This window comes from Tarenaya hassleriana, unplaced genomic scaffold (assembly GCF_000463585.1).
Source record: "Tarenaya hassleriana unplaced genomic scaffold, ASM46358v1 Cleome9, whole genome shotgun sequence".
In the NCBI taxonomy this organism is placed as follows: Eukaryota; Viridiplantae; Streptophyta; class Magnoliopsida; order Brassicales; family Cleomaceae; genus Tarenaya; species Tarenaya hassleriana.
Genome location: NW_010971389.1, coordinates 3595051 through 3618473, shown reverse-complemented (window position 1 = coordinate 3618473; position 23423 = coordinate 3595051). Strand labels below are relative to the sequence as shown.

The 23423-nt window shown below is 40.1% G+C and overlaps 6 protein-coding genes across 9 annotated transcripts; 5 read left to right on the top strand and 1 right to left on the bottom strand.

Annotated features, from left to right (window-relative positions):
* Positions 1–904: 904 nt before the first annotated feature.
* On the bottom strand, positions 905–1948 carry LOC109116245 (uncharacterized mitochondrial protein AtMg00810-like). Its single transcript, XM_019201346.1, has one exon. It carries the CDS (start codon positions 1946–1948, stop codon positions 905–907), a length of 1044 nt encoding a protein of 347 aa, XP_019056891.1.
* Positions 1949–2210: 262 nt separating this feature from the next.
* LOC104804259 (potassium channel SKOR-like) lies at positions 2211–2878 on the top strand. The gene is made up of 2 exons (XM_010528492.2): positions 2211–2589; positions 2694–2878. Exons 1-2 carry the CDS (start codon positions 2384–2386, stop codon positions 2791–2793), a joined length of 306 nt encoding a protein of 101 aa, XP_010526794.1. The 5' UTR covers positions 2211–2383; the 3' UTR covers positions 2794–2878.
* Positions 2879–6811: 3933 nt separating this feature from the next.
* Positions 6812–7698, top strand: LOC104804258 (auxin-induced protein 15A-like). The gene has a single exon (XM_010528490.1). The coding sequence runs from the start codon at positions 6900–6902 to the stop codon at positions 7209–7211; it is 312 nt and encodes a 103-aa protein (XP_010526792.1). The 5' UTR covers positions 6812–6899; the 3' UTR covers positions 7212–7698.
* Positions 7699–11361: 3663 nt separating this feature from the next.
* Positions 11362–12821, top strand: LOC104804257 (60S ribosomal protein L8-3-like). Its single transcript, XM_010528489.2, has 2 exons — positions 11362–11876; positions 12265–12821. Exons 1-2 carry the CDS (start codon positions 11437–11439, stop codon positions 12605–12607), a joined length of 783 nt encoding a protein of 260 aa, XP_010526791.1. The 5' UTR covers positions 11362–11436; the 3' UTR covers positions 12608–12821.
* Positions 12822–13769: 948 nt separating this feature from the next.
* Positions 13770–17359, top strand: LOC104804255 (probable serine protease EDA2). Its single transcript, XM_010528484.2, has 12 exons — positions 13770–14142; positions 14367–14492; positions 14595–14750; positions 14834–15016; positions 15172–15288; positions 15383–15436; positions 15537–15608; positions 15705–15910; positions 16003–16097; positions 16507–16581; positions 16690–16773; positions 16857–17359. Exons 1-12 carry the CDS (start codon positions 13966–13968, stop codon positions 16970–16972), a joined length of 1461 nt encoding a protein of 486 aa, XP_010526786.1. The 5' UTR covers positions 13770–13965; the 3' UTR covers positions 16973–17359.
* A 596-nt stretch (positions 17360–17955) lies between these two features.
* On the top strand, positions 17956–23371 carry LOC104804256 (transmembrane and coiled-coil domain-containing protein 4). 4 transcript variants are annotated; one of them, XM_010528487.2, is made up of 17 exons: positions 17956–18768; positions 18859–19122; positions 19327–19408; positions 19490–20047; positions 20342–20510; positions 20612–20764; positions 20950–21047; positions 21243–21334; positions 21487–21557; positions 21648–21783; positions 21907–21966; positions 22069–22151; positions 22232–22308; positions 22389–22459; positions 22556–22613; positions 22736–22884; positions 23219–23371. In XM_010528487.2, exons 2-16 carry the CDS (start codon positions 18863–18865, stop codon positions 22847–22849), a joined length of 2082 nt encoding a protein of 693 aa, XP_010526789.1. In that variant the 5' UTR covers positions 17956–18768; positions 18859–18862; the 3' UTR covers positions 22850–22884; positions 23219–23371. The 4 variants fall into 4 exon arrangements, with proteins under 4 accessions (XP_010526789.1, XP_010526790.1, XP_010526787.1 ...); XM_010528488.2 differs by lacking the exon at positions 23219–23371 and having other exon boundaries at positions 19327–19399; positions 22736–23119; XM_010528485.2 differs by lacking the exon at positions 23219–23371 and having other exon boundaries at positions 22736–23119.
* Positions 23372–23423: the final 52 nt, after the last annotated feature.

Sequence of the window (23423 nt, the reverse complement as noted above, 5' to 3'; positions counted from 1 at the left end):
TCTTAAATTATAATAATTTTTATCTTTCTAGGTCTGCCCATGATTGAAGGAATATATGTCTTTTGCTCATGTGTCTTAAGAGTTGATGAGTTGTTACTTTTGGGAATGTATAATTCTCTGTATCCCTCTGCTTGTACTTTTTGTAATAACTTGGAACCCATCTTCATGTTTCTCCTTTCCTTAACTTGAATTTGCAAATATATACATTGTTTAATATCTGTCATGGTCTCCTTTTGGTGGTTGAGGAGTTTCAGTATGTCATATGCATTTGTCTTTGAGTGTCAGTATAAAACTAAAAGTGAAGGGAAAAAAATATAGTGGAAATAAAAGGGAAAAGCAAAAGAAGCGGGGTATAAATATGAAGAAAAAAAGGATAGTGATTAGGGCAACGAGAGGGATCTTGTCTGAACGTGAAAACAACAATAGAAAGCCCAACCAGGTAAGTGTCTTCTTGTTCCGACGACCTGATTCCCACTGTTCTTTCGTCCTCTTCTTGACCCACCGGGAAAAAAATATAGTGGAAATAAAAGGGAAAAGCAAAAGAAGCGGGGTATAAATATGAAGAAAAAAAGGATAGTGATTAGGGCAACGAGAGGGATCTTGTCTGAACGTGAAAACAACAATAGAAAGCCCAACCAGGTAAGTGTCTTCTTGTTCCGACGACCTGATTCCCACTGTTCTTTCGTCCTCTTCTTGACCCACCACTTTTATGAAACAGAGAATTTGAGAATTTACCCAGAAAAATTGTATTGATCAATTGACTGTACAATTCTTTATATACAATACGAAAGGAGAGAGAAATAGAGAGGGGGAGAGAAGAAGTTACAGAAAACCATAAAACAGAATTCTAAACAATAAATATATTCTCCTTTGAATATATTTATTGTCTCGTAATACCCCCTCGTCAAGACGGAGACGGGAGGAACAGGCTTGAGATATGCAACCGAGAAAGCAGACTCAGGAACAATGAAGGCTGCAAAGCTTTGGTAAAGATGTCGGCCAACTGGTTTTCGGCATTGACGTGCATAAGCAGAAGAAACCCAGCCCGCAGTCTATCACGAACGAGATGACAATCGATCTCGATATGCTTTGTTCGTTCGTGAAAAACAGGATTCGTCGCAATGTGTATGGCAGACCGATTATCACAAAAAAGTTTCGCAGGCCCAGTGACAGTAATGTGTAAATCCTTCAAAAGACTATGCAACCAAATGAGCTCACAGGTAGCGTTGGCCAGGGCACGATATTCGGCCTCGGTGCTGCTGCGGGAAACCGTAGTCTGCTTCTTAGCCTTCCAAGAAATCAGCGAATCCCCGAGAAACACACAAAACCCAGATGTGGAGCGTCGCGAATCCGGGCAAGAGGCCCAATCGGCATCGGCAAAGGCATTGAGGCACAAAGGGGAAGAAACATAGTAAAAAATACCCTGCCCAGGATTAGTCTTCAAGTAACGAACGACCCTTTGTGCAGCCGCAAGATGAATATCAGTGGGACATGACAGGAACTGACTGAGCTTATGAACAGCATAAGCAATGTCAGGCCTGGTGATGGTCAGGTATAATAACCTACCAATGAGCCGACGATATGCAGGAATGTCAGGAAGAAGAACGCCGGAATCTCTGGATAAGCGAACACCGGGGTCAAGAGGGGTGGAAACAGGCTTGCAAGCCAGAAACCCTGAGTCACTGATCAAGTCAAGACAGTACTTACGTTGACTGACAGAGATCCCAAGCTTGGAACGAGCTACCTCCAATCCCAGAAAGTACTGAAGCTTCCCCAGATCCTTGATCCGAAATTTATGATGAAGCAGAGACTTGAGCTGCTGAAGAGCAACATCGTTATTACGAGGGGGTATTACGAGTGGGAATTGGTAGTGGTAAAATTGGGTCAGAAAAGATGGAGTCTGAAAAGGAAGAAGGAGCATGACCAATGATTTTGATGGGCTATCCATTCCGTATATAGCAATGTAGCATGTTGCCCTGAAAGTATGCCGCAACCAGCGGCAACACGTGGACTCCTCGTATAGTTGGATTAAAAAATTATATCATATCATATAATAAAAGAAATCAGAAATATATTATATCTAAAAGCAGATCTATAATAAACATCAAATATATATATATTTTTATAAGGAATATTTTTAATTTTTATAATTTTTAAGGTGATACTCCTCTTTTTATTACTAGAGTAAGATATTTTGCTAAAGATATCCAGTGTACAAATAGTTAAAGGACATTGCTCCGACCCTAAAAAAATGGACATATTCGTTAAAAATTATATACATCCATACAAATCAACACATGCGCGCGCAATCGCAATGCAATGATACGAATGATTATTGCTGGAAACTTTGGGATTTGAGAGCAGGTCTTACAAGACATGGGTGATGTTCATATTGGTCTGGGCACTCTACTCCTCTGTGTTCACTCCAATGGAGTTCGGCTTCTTCCGTGGCCTACCCGAGAATCTCTTCATCCTCGACATTGTCGGGCAGATCGCTTTCTTAATCGACATCGTCCTTCAATTCTTCGTCGCCTTTAGAGACAGCCAGACTTACCGCATGGTCTCCAGGCCAGCCCCCATCGCCATCCGGTCAGCCCTCTTCAGCGTTTGCGTTCGTCGATGTTTCTTGCGATACAAGAAACCGGCGTCGGATGAATGTTTTGTAGATTCTAAGCTTTGCTTTTGATTCGCAGGTACTTGAAGTCGGACTTTATCGTGGACTTGCTCAGTTGCTTGCCTTGGGATCTCATTTTCAAGGTACTAATGCTGATACTTATGGGAGTTTTTTCATGAATCTGATCAACAAAATCAATATAAATGTGTAACAGAAAGTCGGTATATTTTTTCGTTTCTATTACGAGACAATAAATATATTCAAAGGAGAATATATTTATTGTTTAGAATTCTGTTTTATGGTTTTCTGTAACTTCTTCTCTCCCCCTCTCTATTTCTCTCTCCTTTCGTATTGTATATAAAGAATTGTACAGTCAATTGATCAATACAATTTTTCTGGGTAAATTCTCAAATTCTCTGTTTCATAAAATGGTATCAGAGCAATCACATTAAGGTTCCAGGATCTTTTCCTCTGAGTTTTTTTTTTCCAGAACTTGTTCTTTCCTCTTTCTTCTCTGAGGATTCATGGATCCTTTGCCACATCCACCTTTTCCGGTTGGTGATTCTTCTCCGCCGATGTCTTCTTCTACCCCAGTCTCTGTTCAGACTGCGTCTTCTTTCGATTGTTTCGATAATCCTTATTTTTTGAGCTCTGGAGATCATGCTGGTCTTCAGCTTGTTCAGAAACGTCTCACTGGCGCTGGTGATTATGGCTCCTGGCACCGGGCTGTCACCATGGCTCTCGAAGGCCGAAACAAACTCTGTTTCGTTGATGGTTCGTTACCTCGTCCTGGTGATGATGACCCCACACTTCGTTTCTGGAAGCGCAACAACGCTATCGTTGGCTCTTGGCTCATCAACTCCGTCGATGAGGATATTTCCCAAAATCTGATGTTTTATCCCACCGCTCGTGAAATGTGGCTTGATCTTGCTCATCGTTTTCAGCAATCCAATGCTCCCCGTAAGTATCGCGTTCGACAACGTCTTCGCAGTCTTCGCCAAGGTACGCTGGATATAGCCAAATACTATACTGCTCTTTCCACTATCTGGGAAGAAATGAAGACCGTCCGCGTCTATCACAGATGTACTTGTGGTCGATGCACCTGTCATGTTGATCAGCGCTGGGTTGATGAATTTGAAAGTGATTTCGTTATTGATTTCCTTTATGGATTGAATGATGAGTATGAAGGTGTCCGCAATCAAATCTACAAACCACAATGGGAGCATAAGGGACGCTGTCTGGAACGACCAGCAACAACAGCGACCTTTGCATCCGACGGAGAAATAGAAGTTTGGAAGACGACCGCATCAGACGGAATAGAGGATTTAACCAGACGTTGTTGTTCTTGCTGGATAACCAAGTTATAGACCCGCTGAATATCGGGCATAGGATCCATCATAGTGATTTGATTGCGGACACCTTCATACTCATCATTCAATCCATAAAGGAAATCAATAACGAAATCACTTTCAAATTCATCAACCCAGCGCTGATCAACATGACAGGTGCATCGACCACAAGTACATCTGTGATAGACGCGGACGGTCTTCATTTCTTCCCAGATAGTGGAAAGAGCAGTATAGTATTTGGCTATATCCAGCGTACCTTGGCGAAGACTGCGAAGACGTTGTCGAACGCGATACTTACGGGGAGCATTGGATTGCTGAAAACGATGAGCAAGATCAAGCCACATTTCACGAGCGGTGGGATAAAACATCAGATTTTGGGAAATATCCTCATCGACGGAGTTGATGAGCCAAGAGCCAACGATAGCGTTGTTGCGCTTCCAGAAACGAAGTGTGGGGTCATCATCACCAGGACGAGGTAACGAACCATCAACGAAACAGAGTTTGTTTCGGCCTTCGAGAGCCATGGTGACAGCCCGGTGCCAGGAGCCATAATCACCAGCGCCAGTGAGACGTTTCTGAACAAGCTGAAGACCAGCATGATCTCCAGAGCTCAAAAAATAAGGATTATCGAAACAATCGAAAGAAGACGCAGTCTGAACAGAGACTGGGGTAGAAGAAGACATCGGCGGAGAAGAATCACCAACCGGAAAAGGTGGATGTGGCAAAGGATCCATGAATCCTCAGAGAAGAAAGAGGAAAGAACAAGTTCTGGAAAAAAAAAAACTCAGAGGAAAAGATCCTGGAACCTTAATGTGATTGCTCTGATACCATTTTATGAAACAGAGAATTTGAGAATTTACCCAGAAAAATTGTATTGATCAATTGACTGTACAATTCTTTATATACAATACGAAAGGAGAGAGAAATAGAGAGGGGGAGAGAAGAAGTTACAGAAAACCATAAAACAGAATTCTAAACAATAAATATATTCTCCTTTGAATATATTTATTGTCTCGTAATAACCACCAGATTTTTTAAAAATTTCCCATACTGTTTTTGTTCAATTGGTGTTTGTGTTTGGACAAGGTCGAAATTTATTCAACCGTTGGTGATGTCTGAATTGGAATCATTTTTAGAGATAAAAAATGTAGGCAGCAGCTCTACCTTGGCTTTAACCATCGCTGTAATGATACGAAGAGATAATTTTGATGCTTATATAACCCAAACTTGGATGATTTACAGTGGTAACCGAACATGCAAAGCATGATCTTATCTGGATTTCTCTGATCCTTTAAGAGATGTAATTGGACAAAGTTGTTGTGAATTTGCGTATTATGAAAAAAAATTACTGTTATATAGGATTTGATGCGCGGATTTGGCATCTTATTCTTTTTTTTTATGTTGCTCATAATCACGCAGTCCGAATCATTCCCTCTTACTTACATGCCCCTGATGCTCGATGTCTAATTCACTAAACCAATTTCTTGATCTTCTACCTATCTTTTCAGTGTCTTCTTCTTTTTACAATTATATATACTATATACATATATATATTCCATAATTAAGGATGTACTTCTAGGATAGAGTTTTTTTTTGTGTGGATAATCCGAAAGTTCATTGGGTTTTTGATCCGACTACATCTCCCAGAGGAACGGGGAAGCCCAGGTGAATGCCTCTCCCCACGCTTGGATTTGAACTCAGGGTGAGAGCATGCTTTACATGTTCTCTCACCACTAGGCCACCCAAGCTTGAGTTCTATGATAGAGTTATTACAAATATGACATTGATCACTCATTATAACTTGCGGGGTATTATATATAACGACGCATTTCACGCGATCTATAAAGGAACATTTCATTTTGTATGAAAACCTGGCAGCGATCATGCATGGATGCATGATGTCCGGTTGAAGTGTAATAGAAAAATTAAAAATCTTTATATATAAGTGAATTAAGCATTAATGTGTTTACACGGCCTGTCGTAGGCAGGAGACAGATATAGTGATGGAGAACACGGAACTCTTTTTTTTTTTTGTATATGCTTGTTGAGTGGCTTTGCAAGTACGTGCCGTGTAGAATTCTACTTGTCCGTAATCTCTTTGCATGTGCCACAAAGAGAGACACGTCATACATACATACATATATACATATATATATATATATTGTTGAGCCAATCGGATTATTGAAAATGGGCATTGAATATTATTAAGTGACCAAGCATTTTGTATTCTAAAATTGGAAGTTTCAGTAGAGACAAAGTTTAAAGATGGACATAGTGCCTGATATATATATATATATGTGTGTGTGTGTGTGTGTATATACTCTTGTTTTGTTCCTAAGACAAAAGCAGACATTGTAGGACACCATGAGTCCCTATTTTATTTTTATGAACAGTACTTTTGGTTTCATTGCAGCTTTTTCCCTTCTCTTTTGGTTAAATTGATAGGCGTGTGTGTCGGTTTCTGATTATTAATTGGAAGGTTTTACTCATTGATATTTTTATTTGAAATTGTAAAATTATAAGCAAGGTTTTACTCATTGATATTTTTATTCGAAATTGTAAAACTATAAGGGTACCCTTTTTGTTGTAGAGCCATACGTATAATGTATGTGCATGCATGCATGCATTACGCATAGTCCAGCATCCACGCGGACGTGGATTTACATACATCATAGTTATGGAAAACACTCCATGTGATTTTGCATGAATCGACCTGAGGAATAGTGATCGTGTCAAAATTAGGCTGTAATAAAATAAAAATCTCTAGTTAATACTCCTTAACAGTACATGTCTTCATGTTAGCCATTTTTCTATCTTTATGCTCATAAATACCCCCCCCCCTCTCTCTCCCATTCTCCCACCACCACCTTCGTCTCTAAAAATCTTTCTAAGCCTAATTCACCTCTCTCTCTCTCTCTCTCAAGCTCAAGAAAGACATGGCGATAAGGAACAAAGCGAGTCAAGCGCCATCACTGAAACAAATCTTGAAGAGTTTGGGAAAGAAGAAGCAGAGGAGGAACCACGACATGGAAGGAGAAGACGTGCCGAGAGGCCACTTCCCGGTGTACGTAGGAGAGAACAGAAGCAGATACGTTGTTCCGATTTCATGGCTAACCCATCCGCAGTTCCAAACGTTTCTCCAACAAGCCGAAGATGAGTTTGGCTTCGTTCACGACACCGCTCTCACCATCCCTTGCGACGAACTCTTGTTCCGCTCCTTCATCTCCACGTCCCGACACAACTATTAATAAACGCTGTAATTTCCAAGGGACTAATCTATATTCAATTCAACTGGTTTCTCCTATTTACATAAATAACCTTTTATAGTTGTAAGAGAGCGGGAAAAAACGAATTACAAGTGGCCTGAGAAAAACGGCAGTATAGTAATTTCACATGGCCATTCCATATGTAAACGACGATGAGAAAAACTTGAAGAAGCAAGGACTACAAGCCGCAAGCGGGTACGATGGGCTTGTACGGTATGTTATTATTATTAGGGTTTATGTTCCCTCGACAAGAAAGGCGAAGACAACAAAGAACGGTGAGAGATTTCGTGTCAGGCACCGGCTCCCGAGTTATGTAATATATTTTTTCTCTCTTTTTTTTTTTTACTTTCCCCTCAAGTCAAACGTACTGTAATATTTTATATATATATATATATAAAGATTGTACTTTAATGTTGGTCGATGTTTATTCAGCGGAATAACAGCTAGATCTTGTAATAATAAATTGAAATGAATCAACGAATTTCACTCCAAAATTGAAATAGTATGGTAGATATTTTGAAATAGGTATAATTAGTAAACAGAGTGGGAGATATTTTATGGGGTAGACTATATGGGCCAAATCGGATTTGTTTTTTGGATTATGTTGGCAATCTCATTATACAATATTCGAATGTTAGATGATGTTCCAAGTTGGACGTGTATTATATATTATTTTGGACGTGTACTATATACTATTTTTAATTGGACCGATTATTAGATTTAATAATATTTATGAGTCTATTTGACAGTTAAGAAAATGTAGAGATTAGTGCGTGAATATAACACTATGTAATTTTTAATACTTTAATTAATGGGCAGAATTTAAAATTTAAATTATGTAATATATATATAATATATTCAACTTCTATTACTGCAAATAATGTCTAAAAAGAAACTCTCAATTTCCGATCCAACTTATCCTGTTATGAATTCATATATGATATATTTGGATCAAGATGATGTTTTCCGCAGTTTTTTTATGATTTTTCTAACAATATATGCATGGTATTGAGTACGTAATCTTGCCATTTCATGTTTGGTAACTTTGTCTAGTAGCCTTTTCACGTGTAGACAGAGTGGTCACATACACTGACAGATATATAGATATATATATACACAAGTATATATGTATGTATCTACACCCATATAGTTGCAATGAGAGAAATGAAGCAAAAGGAATTCAACATGCCTGAAAACGGTGGAGGGACTTGTCTGATATTCAGCAAACATGCCTCGTCACCTTTCTGTCCATTTATTTATGGTTTTTCTCTTTTTATATATATATATATACACACATATGTATATTTACATGTATATATATATATATGTATGTATGTTCTTAGTTTAAAATTATTTCGGAATGATCTGGTGTGTATCGCTATAGTACAAATAGAAAAATACAATTTTCGTATCAATATATATCCAGACATAAATGCAAATCAAATAATAAAATTATTATATATATTACTAAAAGAAATTTTAAAAATATCTATAGTTAAGATAAACAAATTGTAACCCAATACAACCACATACCTGTAAGCTCCGCCGCTTTCATCCTTCGTGTTATTTGTATATCGTTTTATAAGAGATTTAGTGAGAGATGTGACGAAACATAAACACAAAGTGCATTTTAATATCCCGTGGTGGGGAGGGGAACGAATATTTCAAAGCACATGGTTTGCTCCCGGTCCGGAGATTAGTCTGAGCTTCGACACAAGACGCTCCGTTATAAAAAAAAAATAAGTGCATTTTAATATTATTATATAGAAATTTCAAATCACTTGTACCATCAAAGATTTAAACACTATCGAATGGTTCCTTAATTAGGTATATTAAAAAAAACATACAATTTATTAATAATCTTATTATATGTATATATATACACACATGTAAATATTAAATATTAGGAAAATAACGAATGAGCAAGTGGTTTGACATTGGATTTTTTTTTTAAGAAAAAATTTGTAAAATCTTAGTTTTGAATTCTAAAATTTTATTTATTCATGATTTCGTCATTATGACAAATCGTTCGCATTTTCTCAACCACCTTCTACAAATATATCTTTTTTTTTTACAATTTAAAGAAACAAAAAATATCTAGATGGGAAATAATAAGTGGGCCAAGTTTGAGATTGATCTAAGGGGCCCATCATCCCTTTTTCCCGTGAGGTTTAGGCGTTTAGCTATGCATTCGGTTCGGCTTTGAAGGATTATTTTCATATTTATTTTTTTTTAGAAAATATTTATACTTGAGACAATGATTCAGACCGTTTTTTTATTAAAAATATTTATCCGCAATGAAATTTCGATTTTTTTTTTAAACGGTACGACTTCAATTTGGATTTAAAATTTTTTTTACCAGATTCGATTCGAATATTAATATAACTAGTGTTATTCATTCGAGTATATTAGATTAATTACATATCCCATATGTACTGTCATACTTTTGGTTCTTTCATTCCAATTTTGTAAAAAAAAAAAAGCAGTAGAAAAACGTGTGAATGAATTTAGGTTTGGTTAGATGAGATGTCTTTGGAGAAGAGAAGAACACGTGTAAGCCACAAATGTCTCTAAAGCTTTAACTGTTCTGTCTTTTATCATCATTATTATTAAAATGGAACTAGGGCTGGCGGTTTCGGTTCGGTTCGGTTCTTCGGAACCGGACCGAACCGAACCGTTATAACGGTATTTTCCCGACCCGAAACCGCTGTTATTTCCCAAACGATACCATTTTTAAAGAACCGAATTTTTCCGGAATCGAACCGAACTTTAAAAATCCCGAAAAACCGAATATTTTTTAATAAAATCCGGAACCGAACCGAACCGAACCGATACCGAAACCGAACCGAACCGAATACAATAAATAACCCGATTGGTACCTATTTTTGTAAAACCGAAAAGAACCGAACCGATTTATTCCGTCCCGAACACGAACCGTTTCCCGAAACGGCCACCCCAACAAATTCAATATCCTATTGAGATTTTGCAATCCGCATATAATTAATCGTCGTCTGGCCATTTATTTGCTTGCTCTTGAATTAATGTTTCTTGTCTACCTGACGCTGATGCGTGTTAGCTGTTTTTCATCTGTGTCGTTTGTCTCTTTTTCTTTTTTTGGGTTGAAAGCTCATTTGGATATTTTTGCAAATAACAATAGCGTCGACGTCAAGGATGAAAGTGTGATTCTGCTCTATTTTCAAACAGTCTTTTGTGATTGATAAATGTGAATAGCACCTACTATATATCGCGATAGTGATGCAGAAACGAGTTTGGTTCGCGAATCGGCGGGTGAACTAGAAAAATATTAATATAAAAAAATTAACCCATCTGAAGTCTGTTATTTGTGGGCCAGCCAACCCTTTTTTTAAAAAATAAAATTTATAATTTTTATTATTTTAAGATGTTTTTATTTTTAATTTGATCCGTGAATCGGTTGAGACTATCTAGACCGAGTCAGAGTTTTTTTGGCTCGTAAAAAATGAGTTACAATCTAGTCGGATCCAAAACGTTCGGACTCATCCAGATCGAACTGGATCAAGCCAGTCTGTTTTACATCCCTATATCAGGATAATATATTTTTAGACCAAACCCTAAACCTAAAATTTAATCGGTTGAGAAGGATTCTTTTACTCCAATTTTTTTAGATAATTTGTGTTTACCAAAAAAAAAAAAATCCCTAGGCTTAGATTTTGTTTTTTAACCATAAATGCATAGCTCTTTATAATATCTCAACACATTCTTCACTCCGTGACAAATCTATAGATGATATCTTCCAATCATACGCTTTGACCATAATGGATCTTCAATGCCTTTATACTAATAATATGACCTTATATTGTTTTTTTTTTCTCTCACAATGTTGATATTTGACCAAAAGAGATTACTTTTTAAAAAAAAATTTGTGTGAACTTCAATAAAAGGAGGCTCTTTGGCATCAGCATTTTCGTTGATGTTTGTTTGGTTTATTTTCAAGTTTTTTTTTTTTCCAATTTTTCATTATTTTTACATTCGTTTAAAAATCAGTTTTTTATAGGCCCATTAAAGAGGTTAGTTGACTAACTAACGGCCCATTAGGGTTTCAGAGCCCATTTGGATAAGAACCATGAAATAAAATAAACGACAAACTCAACGCCAACAAAAAAAAAAAACCCTAGCTTTCATTTCGCTTCTTCTCCTGCCGCAGTCCCCATCTTCTTCCGCCGTCTCCATGGGTCGTGTCATCAGAGCTCAGCGTAAGGGTGCTGGCTCCGTCTTCAAATCTCACACGCACCACCGCAAGGGTCCGGCTAAGTTCCGGAGCCTCGATTTCGGCGAGCGCAATGGCTACCTGAAGGGTGTCGTCACCGAGATCATCCACGACCCAGGCCGTGGCGCCCCTCTCGCTCGCGTCGTTTTCCGACATCCGTTCCGTTACAAGAAGCAGAAGGAGCTCTTCGTCGCCGCCGAGGGTATGTACACCGGTCAGTTCGTGTACTGTGGTAAGAGAGCCTCTCTCGTTGTCGGTAACGTCCTCCCTCTCAGATCTATCCCTGAGGGAGCTGTCGTCTGCAACGTTGAGCACCATGTCGGTGATCGTGGTGTTTTCGCTAGGGCTTCCGGTGATTACGCCATCGTTATTGCTCACAACCCCGATAACGACACCACTAGGTCTGTTTCGTTACCTGTTCACCGACCTTTGAATTGTGATAGTGGTATGAATTAGCTGATTGTGCAATAATTCGTCGAGGATTTTCTGGGTTTTTGGGGCTTTGAATCTGATTGAATTGCTGATCGCTAGAATCTGTAGAAATGATTCATGTCTGTTGTTCTTCATCATGCCCTGATTAGATCCTGTTTTAGCTGTTCTAATGAATCGAATTGATGAAGCAATTTGCCTGCCTATGAACCTTTTATCAAACTAAACACAACATTTACAGTTTGGGGATTAGTGTATAGTTTAGGAGATTCATTACTTGATGATGGGTTTCTCAGAAGCATCTTAAGAACAAGCTCTTGTTCTGACAGAATGGCAAAACCCTTGTCTCTTTTTTGACAGAATCAAGCTTCCATCTGGTTCAAAGAAGATTGTCCCGAGTGCCTGCAGGGCCATGGTCGGTCAAGTGGCAGGCGGTGGAAGAACTGAGAAGCCTATGCTCAAGGCGGGTAATGCTTATCACAAGTTCCGAGTGAAGAGGAACTGCTGGCCTAAGGTTCGTGGTGTGGCTATGAACCCTGTCGAGCATCCTCACGGAGGAGGTAACCATCAACACATTGGTCATGCCAGTACGGTCAGACGTGACGCTCCTCCTGGACAGAAGGTCGGTCTCATCGCCGCCAGGAGGACCGGTCGTCTCAGAGGTCAAGCTGCCGCCACAGCTTCCAAGGCCGACAAGGCTTAGTAGCGATCTCTTATCCATATCTTATCTGCGTCTCTCTTTTTTCAGCATTTTTGTTGTGTTTTGATTCAGACTTCGTTCTTGATTCCCAATATTCACAGTTGTTTTAGAACGTTCTATCTGAGTAGATGGAATCTTTTGTTTGTCCTCAGTCGAAGAACTCGTACTCTCTGCATCTGCTATTCAATGGTAGTGGTTTTGACTTTTTGGTTATGAATTCAAAGTGCACTCCCTCCTAGTAGAGGTGTTCATTTTGGTTATTAGCCGAGCGGTCGAATATAAATGTATTCCAATTGAATTCGACATAAATATCGATAGGTTATATTCTTAGCCAATTAAAAAGTAAGTTTTCTAAAATTGAATTCGAATCGAAATAATGCCTAAAAAAATATTATAAATTTCTAGAATTAATGCAATTAATGATGAAAACCCAAAAAATAATGTCTAAAAAAACATTTACAAATTTGTTAATAATGAACTGAAAATCGATTATGAGATTTCGGATCGAATCCGAATTAGATATAAAAATAATGGAAATAAAGTCCAATGAATATAAAATCTTTTTATATAATGAACATTTCTTTAATGAAATGGAATCCAAATTGAAATTCAATATAAAAATTTAATGAATATAAAGCGGATTAGGAGGATAAATGAAATAAAATAGAATAAAAAAAACAAAAAATATGGCGCACGTGTGAGTGTGGTAGAATAGAATTTAATTGAAAAATATTTCTGAAATGTGGGTTAGGCCTCATACCCGACCTGAAGACGTCGGCCCATTAAAGGCCCACTTTGAGTTAGCTGTTTACCAGATGGGCTTTCTATACCATCATTTTATATCCCAATTTCAAACGTATCAAACTTTGGGCACCCACCTGTCGCCCAATGTTGTACACGTGGCACATTATAAATTTTGATATCGGTACGCGTGTATATGTTTCGTCTGTTTTTGTATATTAGAATTTTGAATAATTTGCAACGTTTTTACGAGTGTATTGAAATGTAGATTTCAGGTTTTATTTATATTTGGTTTTGGTTATATATATAGATTTATCTATAATTAATACCCCAAATCTCATTTTATTATATGTATATAAAAAAAAAGACAAGGTTCCAGAAACAAAGAAAACAGAAAACAAAAACACTTGCGTCGGTTCAGAATCAGAGTCAGAGGTTCTCTGGTCAACGCAACCTTCACTTGCCTCATTTGTCTTAATTAAGATTTCTTGAGAGCCGTCTATTTTCAAACTGCTTAGTACGCAGTTGCATTCCTTTTCTTTCCTCCTAAGTTTCTCTCTCTTGGAATTTCGTTGGCAAGAAACCCAGCACAAGCCGGAGACCGATCGGTAGCGACGGCGATGTCACCGGAGATTCGGTTTACTTTTTTCACTTTCGCGGTGCTGCTCTTCTCTCCGACCTTGTCCCATGGCTTAGTGCCTCCTCGTACGTTGTCTCATGGCTTGTCCGGAAGCGGCTATTACTTGACTTCGGATGAGCTCTGGTTCAACCAAACCCTAGATCACTTCTCTCCTTACGTAATTTCTCTCCTCTCTTTCCCAAGAATGAATTTCTCTCTGTTTTTCTTGGTTTGTTTGATTTGGTTTTGTCGCTTCGTTGAGAATCTTGGGAAGACTTTGTCGGGATCCGCAGATGTTTGTTTCATGTTCTTAGAATTTAGCCAACCCAATGGTCTGATTTCATATTTCCGTGCAAATTACCGCTTCATTCGCATTTTTCGGATTGGGTTTATCTCTCTCAGGATCACCGAAAATTCAGTCAGAGGTACTATGAATTCCTAGACTATTTCCGGGCACCAGATGGGCCTATCTTTCTGAGAATCTGCGGTGAAGCTGCTTGCAATGGCATCCCCAATGATTATCTTGGCGTAAGTTCTTCATAAGAGCATTTCGTTGGTTGTCTTAACCAACGATTTCGTGTCTTATGAATGTAATGATGTCGTAATCTTGGAGGCATTTATGCAATTCAGGTGTTAGCAAAGAAGTTCGAAGCGGCGGTCATTTCCCTCGAGCATCGGTATTATGGGAAGAGCTCCCCATTTAACTCATTGGCAACAGAGAATCTTAGATATCTCTCATCAAAACAGGCCCTTTTCGATTTGGCTGCTTTCCGACAGTATTACCAGGCAAGGCTTCTTTTTCTGTTTCTTGAGCTTATGTCTGTTTCATGATATACGATCTTCATACTCTCCCGGATTTGTGGTTGTAGGATTCGCTGAACGTTAGGTTTAATAGAAACGGTGTTGACAATCCATGGTTCGTTTTTGGGGTCTCGTACTCTGGAGCTCTAAGTGCATGGTTCCGTCTTAAGTTCCCTCATTTGACGTGCGGAAGCCTTGCTAGTTCCGCAGTTGTTCGCGCTATCTACGAATTCCCCGAATTCGATCAGCAGGTAATGCAACAGTACCATAAGTTTCTTTCTTCCATTGCCAGTTCCAAGATTAACAGAGTTAATCAACCGTTGTTAACGGTTTCACATCTTCAAGTATACGTACAATTAAGGCATTAACCACCAAAAGGGTCTGGCTTTTTGTACCGTACGAGCAGATTGGTGAGTCGGCTGGTCCGGAATGCAAAGCTGTTCTTCAGGAGACGAATAAGCTCCTGGAACTAGGGCTTAAAGTAAATGGAAAGGCTGTGAAAGAACTCTTCAATGCCTCCGAGGTCTCTCTCTTCTCTGCTTTGAACTCTTGCTAGTGGAAATGTAGAATATCCAGCTTCGATTACGATGAGTTTATGTATGTATCTGTATCTGCAGCTTGGCATCGATGCTGATTTCTTATACTTCGTCACTGATGCGGCAGTTATGGCGGTAAGGATATCCCTTCTCTACCCTTTTAATTTCGTGTTTTCTCTTCTTCTTTCTTTCCTATTTCGTCTCATCGGTTATATCCCTGATCGAAACCGTGCAGATCCAATATGGAAACCCAGATAAACTATGTATCCCCCTCGTCGAAGCCAAGAAGAACGGCAGTGATTTAGTGGTGAGTCCCGAACGTTTGCTCCAAGCGCTTAGAATTCACGTTATCTTGCAAAAGTCTGTACTTATGCACTTAATTTCGAGCGTTTATTTGATGCAGGAAGCGTATGCGAAATATGTTAGAGAGTTCAGCATTGGAGTTTTCGGGCTGAGTGCTAAAACGTACGGCAGGAAACATTTGAGAGACACTGCTCTTGCCAAAGACAGCGAGGATCGGTTATGGTGGTTCCAGGTTTGCACCGAAGTGGCGTATTTCCAGGTGGCACCTGCAAATGATAGTGTCCGGTCTCAGCAAATTAATACAGAGTATGTGCTTCATCAGCAGCATCTTGTCTCATTCCAGGCCCTTTGAAGTTCTCATGCTTATCTTCCTTGTAACTCCTGTCTTTACGTCGTAGGTATCATTTGGATGTCTGCAAGAGCCTGTTCGGGAAGGGCGTTTATCCTGAAGTCGATGCAACAAACCTCTACTATGGAGGCGATAAAATTGCCGGTATGTGAACCTGAACCTTCTAGACCCTCTGTCTTCTTTGTAGGGCTGGGCAAAAAACCCTGAATGTTTCGTACCCGTTTACTATTGAGATGAAATCGGGTTTTTGTGTGAGGAAAACCTGAAAATTTCGTTCGGGTAATTGGGTCCCCGAGACAGGTCCTAGTACCATGGGTACACGGATTTGTGTAAGATGTCCATTGCATTTTACCCTTAGGCTTTATAAGTATTTACAAATATACTATTAGGTACCCAAACATTGTCTTGGGTATCCGAAATTCGGGTAACTGAACCGTACGAGTCCGAGATGGGTAATATCTTGTGAGACCCGAGATGGTTGGGTTCTGATTCAGGTTGGAATTCAGATAACTCGAAAATCTCGGTTTCGTTTCTCATGGAAACTTAATTGCAGGTACCAAAATCATATTCACGAACGGGTCACAAGATCCATGGCGTCATGCCTCAAAGCAAACCTCATCTCCCGACCGTAAGTCTCCCAATCCGAGAAGACTGAATCAAGAATCTGTTCTTTTCTTTTTTGGGTGGGGGTGGGGGTAGGGGAGTTTCTGACAAGTTTGAGTTTCTGACCAACCAGTGCCATCCTTGCTGATAAGCTGTCACAACTGTGGACACGGAACCGATCTACGTGGATGTCCTCAATCTCCCATGGCCATTGAAGGTATAGGTGTACATCATGTTGTTTTCTTAACCCCCAACCAAAAAAAAAAAAGGGTTGATGGAACGTATAAAAATATATTTCAGGAAGTTCGAAGAATTGCAGCTCGCCGGATGCGGTGAACAGAGTGAGGCAGCAGATGGTAGAATACATTGATCTATGGCTCTCTGAGTGTAGAGGCCAGCTTTGGACTGCCATGTGACACCGCTACTGCTACTACTGTCATGTCTTATAGGATGGCGATGAAGACATACACATGTTCTTGTCCAAGCTCTTCCATCAAGTAAGAGGCTTATAACTACCCTCTTATCATCCATGTAACTGTTAGCAACAGACCGGAGGATCTTCATTGTGTGTAAACTCTTATGCAGCATTAGATGAAAATGTTGTTGTCGACATGTGTCTGCGCGTTGGTCAGTGTCTGTCTTTGTCTTCTAGGCACCTGAAAGATGATATGCTTAGATTCTTGTCGGATGCTGTCGAGAGTCCATCAATTCGATCTCTCTCTCTCTCTGGTTCCATCCGTCAAACATTTGAGTTCGAATACCTGTTGATACCCCGATGCAAAGCCACAGTTTCCGTCCTTTTTCCCACGTGGCACCTTTACCGCGATCTTGAAGGCGGTCTTTTGTTTTCCGCCCAAAATGGGTTTGTAAATTTTACAAAAGGCAAGAACAAGAACTCACCTGGATGTAAGAACGTGAAGAAGAAGAAGCCTGTGATTTTCACCGAAGAAGAAACGATTGTTGTGACGATGGATGGAACTGAACATGTGGGATGATATAATAATCGGATCTATACGTAGTTGCCAGGCTTCATTCTTTGAAATACCTCACTTTCCTTACAAAAGTGTACACGTGTTCGGTCCGTCGCATTTGTCGGGCTGGATGAAACGGAAGGATTTTCCGGTTTTGCTCTGAAACGGCGTCGCTTTGACCTTCCTCCGTCTGAATAAACGAACGAGTCGACTCGCGATTTGACCGGAGGTAACTTTCAAACAAAATTTCAAAGGTATCATCGTTTTCTCATCTTTGAATCTTTTTCCCTGAAAATTTTCTTTCGCTTTCGACTTTCGACAATCTGCTGATAAAAATCTTGTAGTGAGATGAGCGAAGCTACGACGAATCTGACGCCGACGCAGCGGTACGCGGCGGGGGCATTGTTCGCGATGCTTTGGACTGCCATGTGACACCGCTACTGCTACTACTGTCATGTCTTATAGGATGGCGATGAAGACATACACATGTTCTTGTCCAAGCTCTTCCATCAAGTAAGAGGCTTATAACTACCCTCTTATCATCCATGTAACTGTTAGCAACAGACCGGAGGATCTTCATTGTGTGTAAACTCTTATGCAGCATTAGATGAAAATGTTGTTGTCGACATGTGTCTGCGCGTTGGTCAGTGTCTGTCTTTGTCTTCTAGGCACCTGAAAGATGATATGCTTAGATTCTTGTCGGATGCTGTCGAGAGTCCATCAATTCGATCTCTCTCTCTCTCTGGTTCCATCCGTCAAACATTTGAGTTCGAATACCTGTTGATACCCCGATGCAAAGCCACAGTTTCCGTCCTTTTTCCCACGTGGCACCTTTACCGCGATCTTGAAGGCGGTCTTTTGTTTTCCGCCCAAAATGGGTTTGTAAATTTTACAAAAGGCAAGAACAAGAACTCACCTGGATGTAAGAACGTGAAGAAGAAGAAGCCTGTGATTTTCACCGAAGAAGAAACGATTGTTGTGACGATGGATGGAACTGAACATGTGGGATGATATAATAATCGGATCTATACGTAGTTGCCAGGCTTCATTCTTTGAAATACCTCACTTTCCTTACAAAAGTGTACACGTGTTCGGTCCGTCGCATTTGTCGGGCTGGATGAAACGGAAGGATTTTCCGGTTTTGCTCTGAAACGGCGTCGCTTTGACCTTCCTCCGTCTGAATAAACGAACGAGTCGACTCGCGATTTGACCGGAGGTAACTTTCAAACAAAATTTCAAAGGTATCATCGTTTTCTCATCTTTGAATCTTTTTCCCTGAAAATTTTCTTTCGCTTTCGACTTTCGACAATCTGCTGATAAAAATCTTGTAGTGAGATGAGCGAAGCTACGACGAATCTGACGCCGACGCAGCGGTACGCGGCGGGGGCATTGTTCGCGATCGCCGTCAACCAAGCGCAAATCCCCCAGACGCAGCCGCTGGGGAGCCCAGTGGCCGACGAAGACGACGAAGGAGGCGGCGGCGAAAGTCGCCGGTCTGGTGAGCGAAGCAGCAGCGGCAGCAGCAACGATTCTGTTTCCGAGGACCCTGGCCTCTGGGTACACGAGTGTTCGGGTCTCCTTCGACCCGTTTTCAGGTGATTTCCCTGTCGATTTTGCTTCTTTTGATCGCTTTTCCATGGACCTATGTATGATCAAGTATCCTGGGATTCTTTTCTGAGTTTTGTTTGTTCTTGATCTCGTTGAAATCATCTGGAATTGTCGTTTCTGGAGCTATGGATGTGTTTATATGTGTGTGTATGTGTAATGAGCTGTATCTGTCATTCGATTTCCATGCACAGAGGTCTTCATATCGATTCCTCAGCTTGGAATGGTCTCGAGGAAACAGCTGGTTCTTCTCCAGCGAAGCATCATGTCGGTGCGGTATGACTGTTCCCTTTGTGGTTTAGCTTTTGCTTCTTCAATCCCACCATGTTTATCCTTTGTTTCTTTGATTTCTTGTAGTTCATGAGGCTACTGTCCGAAGAAGCGAGTGATGTTTCTTCGGAGATGGCAGAGAAAGAGGAGGCTTTAGCTAAGGCTGTTGATGCAATGGTGCGAAGCATGGAAAGTTCTGTATCTGTGGAATCTAAGAAGGAGATTCGTAAGGGGTACGAAGATGAATGCCGTGAGAAATATGCAGTTCCCGAGGCACAATCTAACTCTAAAGTTGTCGATAAGGATTCCATCAGACAGCCAGTAACAGAGGCAGGTGTAAGTAGAGATGACAGGCAGAAACCCGTCAGTCTGCCACAAACAGAAAACCTAGATCCGGGCATAAGTATAGATGAAGCCCACAAGCCTGGAGTCGTTGCAGATGAGAAACCTGTGGAGGAAGTAACATTGGTCAGATATCAAAGGAAGATAAATGTTCTTTACGAGCTTCTTTCAGCTTGTTTGGCTGATAAACGTGAAGAGAAAAAGAAAAAGAAATATACCCGGCGTAGAAAAGGCTATGATGCTCGACATCGTGTTGCTTTGCGTTTACTCGCGACCTGGTTTGACATTGAGTGGATAAACGTGGTTCGTATACCTAAATTCTTTACAAACAAAGCTCATTTGATAATTTCATGCTAGTTCATTACATTCTGTGGCTCCGTATTAGCTATCATGCTGAGAATTAGGATATGGCATGCATGGAAATCTTCTGCAGATCCAAGTTCTGATCATGGTTTGTCTAGTTTCTTGCACACTTTCTAATACTTTTGCACTCTGCTGAGCATCTTTTTTCTTGTTCTCTTTTCATCTGTATATTGCACAATTTGATAGTTCTATGATTGTTATGGTGTTCAAATTAAGGGATCTTTGACTTTTTAGGAAGCAATCGAGACAATGGTTGCATGCTCTGCAATGGCCATACAAAAGGTTGAGGAAACAAAGGAAGACGAGTCTTTGTCTCCTCAGAGTAGATGGGCTAAATGGAAGCGTGGAGGCATCATTGGTGCTGCTGCTTTAACCGGGGGTACTTTGATGGCCATCACCGGTGGTACGGTCGCTTCTGTGCATTATCCTTTGGACTCCATGGCAGTAGAAAAGTGTTTCCACCATGGCTTACTTGTTTCTTGTTTTTGTGTGATGTTGAAAAAGGATTGGCTGCTCCAGCCATTGCTGCAGGGTTCGGTGCATTGGCACCGACACTGGGCACTTTGGTACCTGTGATTGGAGCCAGTGGGTTTGCAGCGGCTGCAAGTGCTGCTGGAACTGTTGCTGGTTCGGTTGCTGTTGCAGCATCATTTGGAGGTGGGTGATACAAATGTTCGTTTTGTGAAGTATATATATTGAAAACTGGTTTTGGGTTCTCAAAATGAGAACTTAACGGAAGAAGGGGCGTAAATTTCATTATCATCCTAAAAAAATATTTTTTATTTGTGAATAAGCTGCTACAATGCATTTGTGCTATTGTTCTTGATCATTTTTTTAATCAGCTGCTGGAGCTGGGCTCACGGGGAGTAAGATGGCAAGGAGAATTGGAGACATTGATGAGTTTGAATTTAAAGCTATTGGAGAACATCATAACGAAGGAGTGAGTTCCATTTTTCTTCCTTTGCTATATCAAAGGGATGTAATTTTCCATTGGAACTATGAAATGTTGGCTGTGACATAGTTTTTCATCTAAACCATGAATTTCGTTGCTGTGTTTATGCATTCTTAAGAGATGAGAACATTCATAATGCGCTTTTAATGACGTGAAACTATTTATCACAAATCAATGTAACAGCGATTAGCGGTGGAAGTCTTGGTTTCTGGCTTTGTTTTCAAGGAAGAAGATTTCGTAAGACCCTGGGAAGGATTACATGACAACTTGGAAAGGTATGTGAGTATTTCAACTTAAATCTACTTGGTTGGAATGGTCTTTCAAGACATGGGGATCTTAATAAATACTCACCAGACGGTCCACCAATTTTCCAGTTCAAGTATGCACGAGGAGTTGCTATTTCGTATGACTTGGTCTTTACTTTTAGGTACACGCTTCAGTGGGAGACTAAGAATCTTGTAGCAGTGAGCACTGCAATTCAGGATTGGCTTACGTCAAGTAATTTGTTTCAACCTCATAGCCATTTTTTCATTTAGAACTTCATCGATGAACTCTGAATAGAAGTAGCATCGGTATGAATGCCACCAGGACTTGCATTGGAATTGATGAAACAAGGTGCAATGCACACTGTACTAAGCACTCTTTTAGCTGCACTGGCCTGGCCTGCAACTATCCTTGTTGCTGCTGATTTCATAGATAGCAAATGGAGTGTCGCCATTGACAGGTATATATCTTTTTCTCTTGGCTTTGCAGGAAAAACCTCGTAGAGGTTACTTGATCATAAAATCCAATTCATTTTATTGATGAAAGATGGTGACCAGACCCAACTCATAATCTCCTCTTACAGATCAGACAAAGCAGGAAGACTTCTAGCTGAAGTGCTTTTGAAAGGATTGCAGGGAAACAGGTACAAAGTTCACGATCTTTTGCAGACGATTTCTATGCATTTGAAGTTACGAGACTCAAATTTCCGTTTTGCGTTTTGTTTATTTGAAATTTGGACATGCAGACCTGTCACGCTCGTGGGTTACTCACTTGGTGCACGTGTTATCTTCAAGTGCCTCCAGGCTCTGGCTGAGACAGAAGAAAACGGTACTCACCCTAACATTATGGTCCTTACGAAGACTATTTAATGGTTTCGTCCTTGTTGATTTTCACCATTTTCCTTGTAGCTGAAATTGTGGAAAGAGTCGTTCTTCTCGGGGCGCCTATTTCAATCAATAACGAAACGTGGCAGGAAGTGAGAAAGGTAAAAAGGAACAAAACTGTGTGTGTTCTCATTCTATCTGTCACGCAGAGAAACAAAAATCGTTTCATTGTTTTGTCCAGATGGTGGCCGGAAGATTCATCAATGTCTACGCCACAAATGATTGGACCCTCGGAGTTGCTTTTCGCGCAAGGTACCTTAAATTTCGCCTTTCTACTGACGTTTCACCTTCGCCTATTCCAACAACTAAGCCAAAATTTTCCCTATTTTTTTGTTTAACCTTCCACAGTCTGTTCTCTCAAGGATTAGCTGGAATTCAACCAATCCGTCTCCCCGGGATTGAGAATGTACGGCATTTCTGTACTCCCCCCTCTACGTTTCCGTGGAATGAACGTTTATTAAAATGGTTCTATAAAGTGAAATAGTTGTCGTAGTAAGTCCAGTTCATACGAGAAATGTGTACGTACAGGTGGATGTGACGGATACGGTGGAAGGTCACTCCTCTTACCTATGGAAAACGCAGCAGATTTTGGAGAGCCTCGAGCTCGACGCCTATTATCCCGTCTTCAACCTCTCTCCCTAAACCCTAAAACCCAAAAGCAAACCCTTCTCTCTCAGGTGCGTATGAGTATATGACTCTGACAACTCAAGTCTCTTTGTCCACACTTGAGGGTCTAAACCCAAAAGAATAAAATCTTACTTTAAATGGGTTTTCCGTCATGTCTGGAACAGTAATTCACTTTTGTGTCGGCAAACCCAAGTCGATTCTTTATCCGAATCGGACAAGTCTGTAAAAAAAAAAAGAAGTATTTGTTGTCAGTAAGTGTTGGAATTTATGATGGATTTGGCCATACATATTTTTGCTTTGTGATCAATGAAGCGTCGCCGTCTTGGAGCTAACCTAAACCTTCCATCATATTCTCCACCTTTTTTTTTTTTTTTGCTTGTTTAGGTGCCGTTTGGGTTCCTTTTGTTGTCGACGTCAAAATGAGCAAAGAAGGGATTGAGTTCGTGTTTTTTTTTTATTTGTCAGAACCAACATGAAGAAACTTAGACATATCCCGTTTGTCTTCCTAGCTCTAGGGATAATATATTATTCTTATTTTTTGTGAATTGGAAGAAAAAAAAATATAAACTTAAAAGAAAATTTATATATT

What these genes read in the sequence shown, in the direction of transcription:
- LOC109116245 (XM_019201346.1), bottom strand. Translation starts at nt 1,948, where the DNA reads ATGGATAGCCCATCAAAATCATTGGTCATGCTCCTTCTTCCTTTTCAG.
- LOC104804259 (XM_010528492.2), top strand. Translation starts at nt 2,384, where the DNA reads ATGTTCATATTGGTCTGGGCACTCTACTCCTCTGTGTTCACTCCAATG. An exon ending in CCAGCCCCCATCGCCATCCG is followed by an intron (nt 2,590 to 2,693) that starts GTCAGCCCTCTT and finishes TTTGATTCGCAG; the next exon opens with GTACTTGAAGTCGGACTTTA.
- LOC104804258 (XM_010528490.1), top strand. Translation starts at nt 6,900, where the DNA reads ATGGCGATAAGGAACAAAGCGAGTCAAGCGCCATCACTGAAACAAATC.
- LOC104804257 (XM_010528489.2), top strand. Translation starts at nt 11,437, where the DNA reads ATGGGTCGTGTCATCAGAGCTCAGCGTAAGGGTGCTGGCTCCGTCTTC. An exon ending in CCCGATAACGACACCACTAG is followed by an intron (nt 11,877 to 12,264) that starts GTCTGTTTCGTT and finishes CTTTTTTGACAG; the next exon opens with AATCAAGCTTCCATCTGGTT.
- LOC104804255 (XM_010528484.2), top strand. Translation starts at nt 13,966, where the DNA reads ATGTCACCGGAGATTCGGTTTACTTTTTTCACTTTCGCGGTGCTGCTC. An exon ending in TCCCCAATGATTATCTTGGC is followed by an intron (nt 14,493 to 14,594) that starts GTAAGTTCTTCA and finishes TATGCAATTCAG; the next exon opens with GTGTTAGCAAAGAAGTTCGA. An exon ending in AACTCTTCAATGCCTCCGAG is followed by an intron (nt 15,289 to 15,382) that starts GTCTCTCTCTTC and finishes CTGTATCTGCAG; the next exon opens with CTTGGCATCGATGCTGATTT.
- LOC104804256 (XM_010528487.2), top strand. Translation starts at nt 18,863, where the DNA reads ATGAGCGAAGCTACGACGAATCTGACGCCGACGCAGCGGTACGCGGCG. An exon ending in CTCCTTCGACCCGTTTTCAG is followed by an intron (nt 19,123 to 19,326) that starts GTGATTTCCCTG and finishes TTCCATGCACAG; the next exon opens with AGGTCTTCATATCGATTCCT. An exon ending in TTACATGACAACTTGGAAAG is followed by an intron (nt 21,335 to 21,486) that starts GTATGTGAGTAT and finishes CTTTACTTTTAG; the next exon opens with GTACACGCTTCAGTGGGAGA.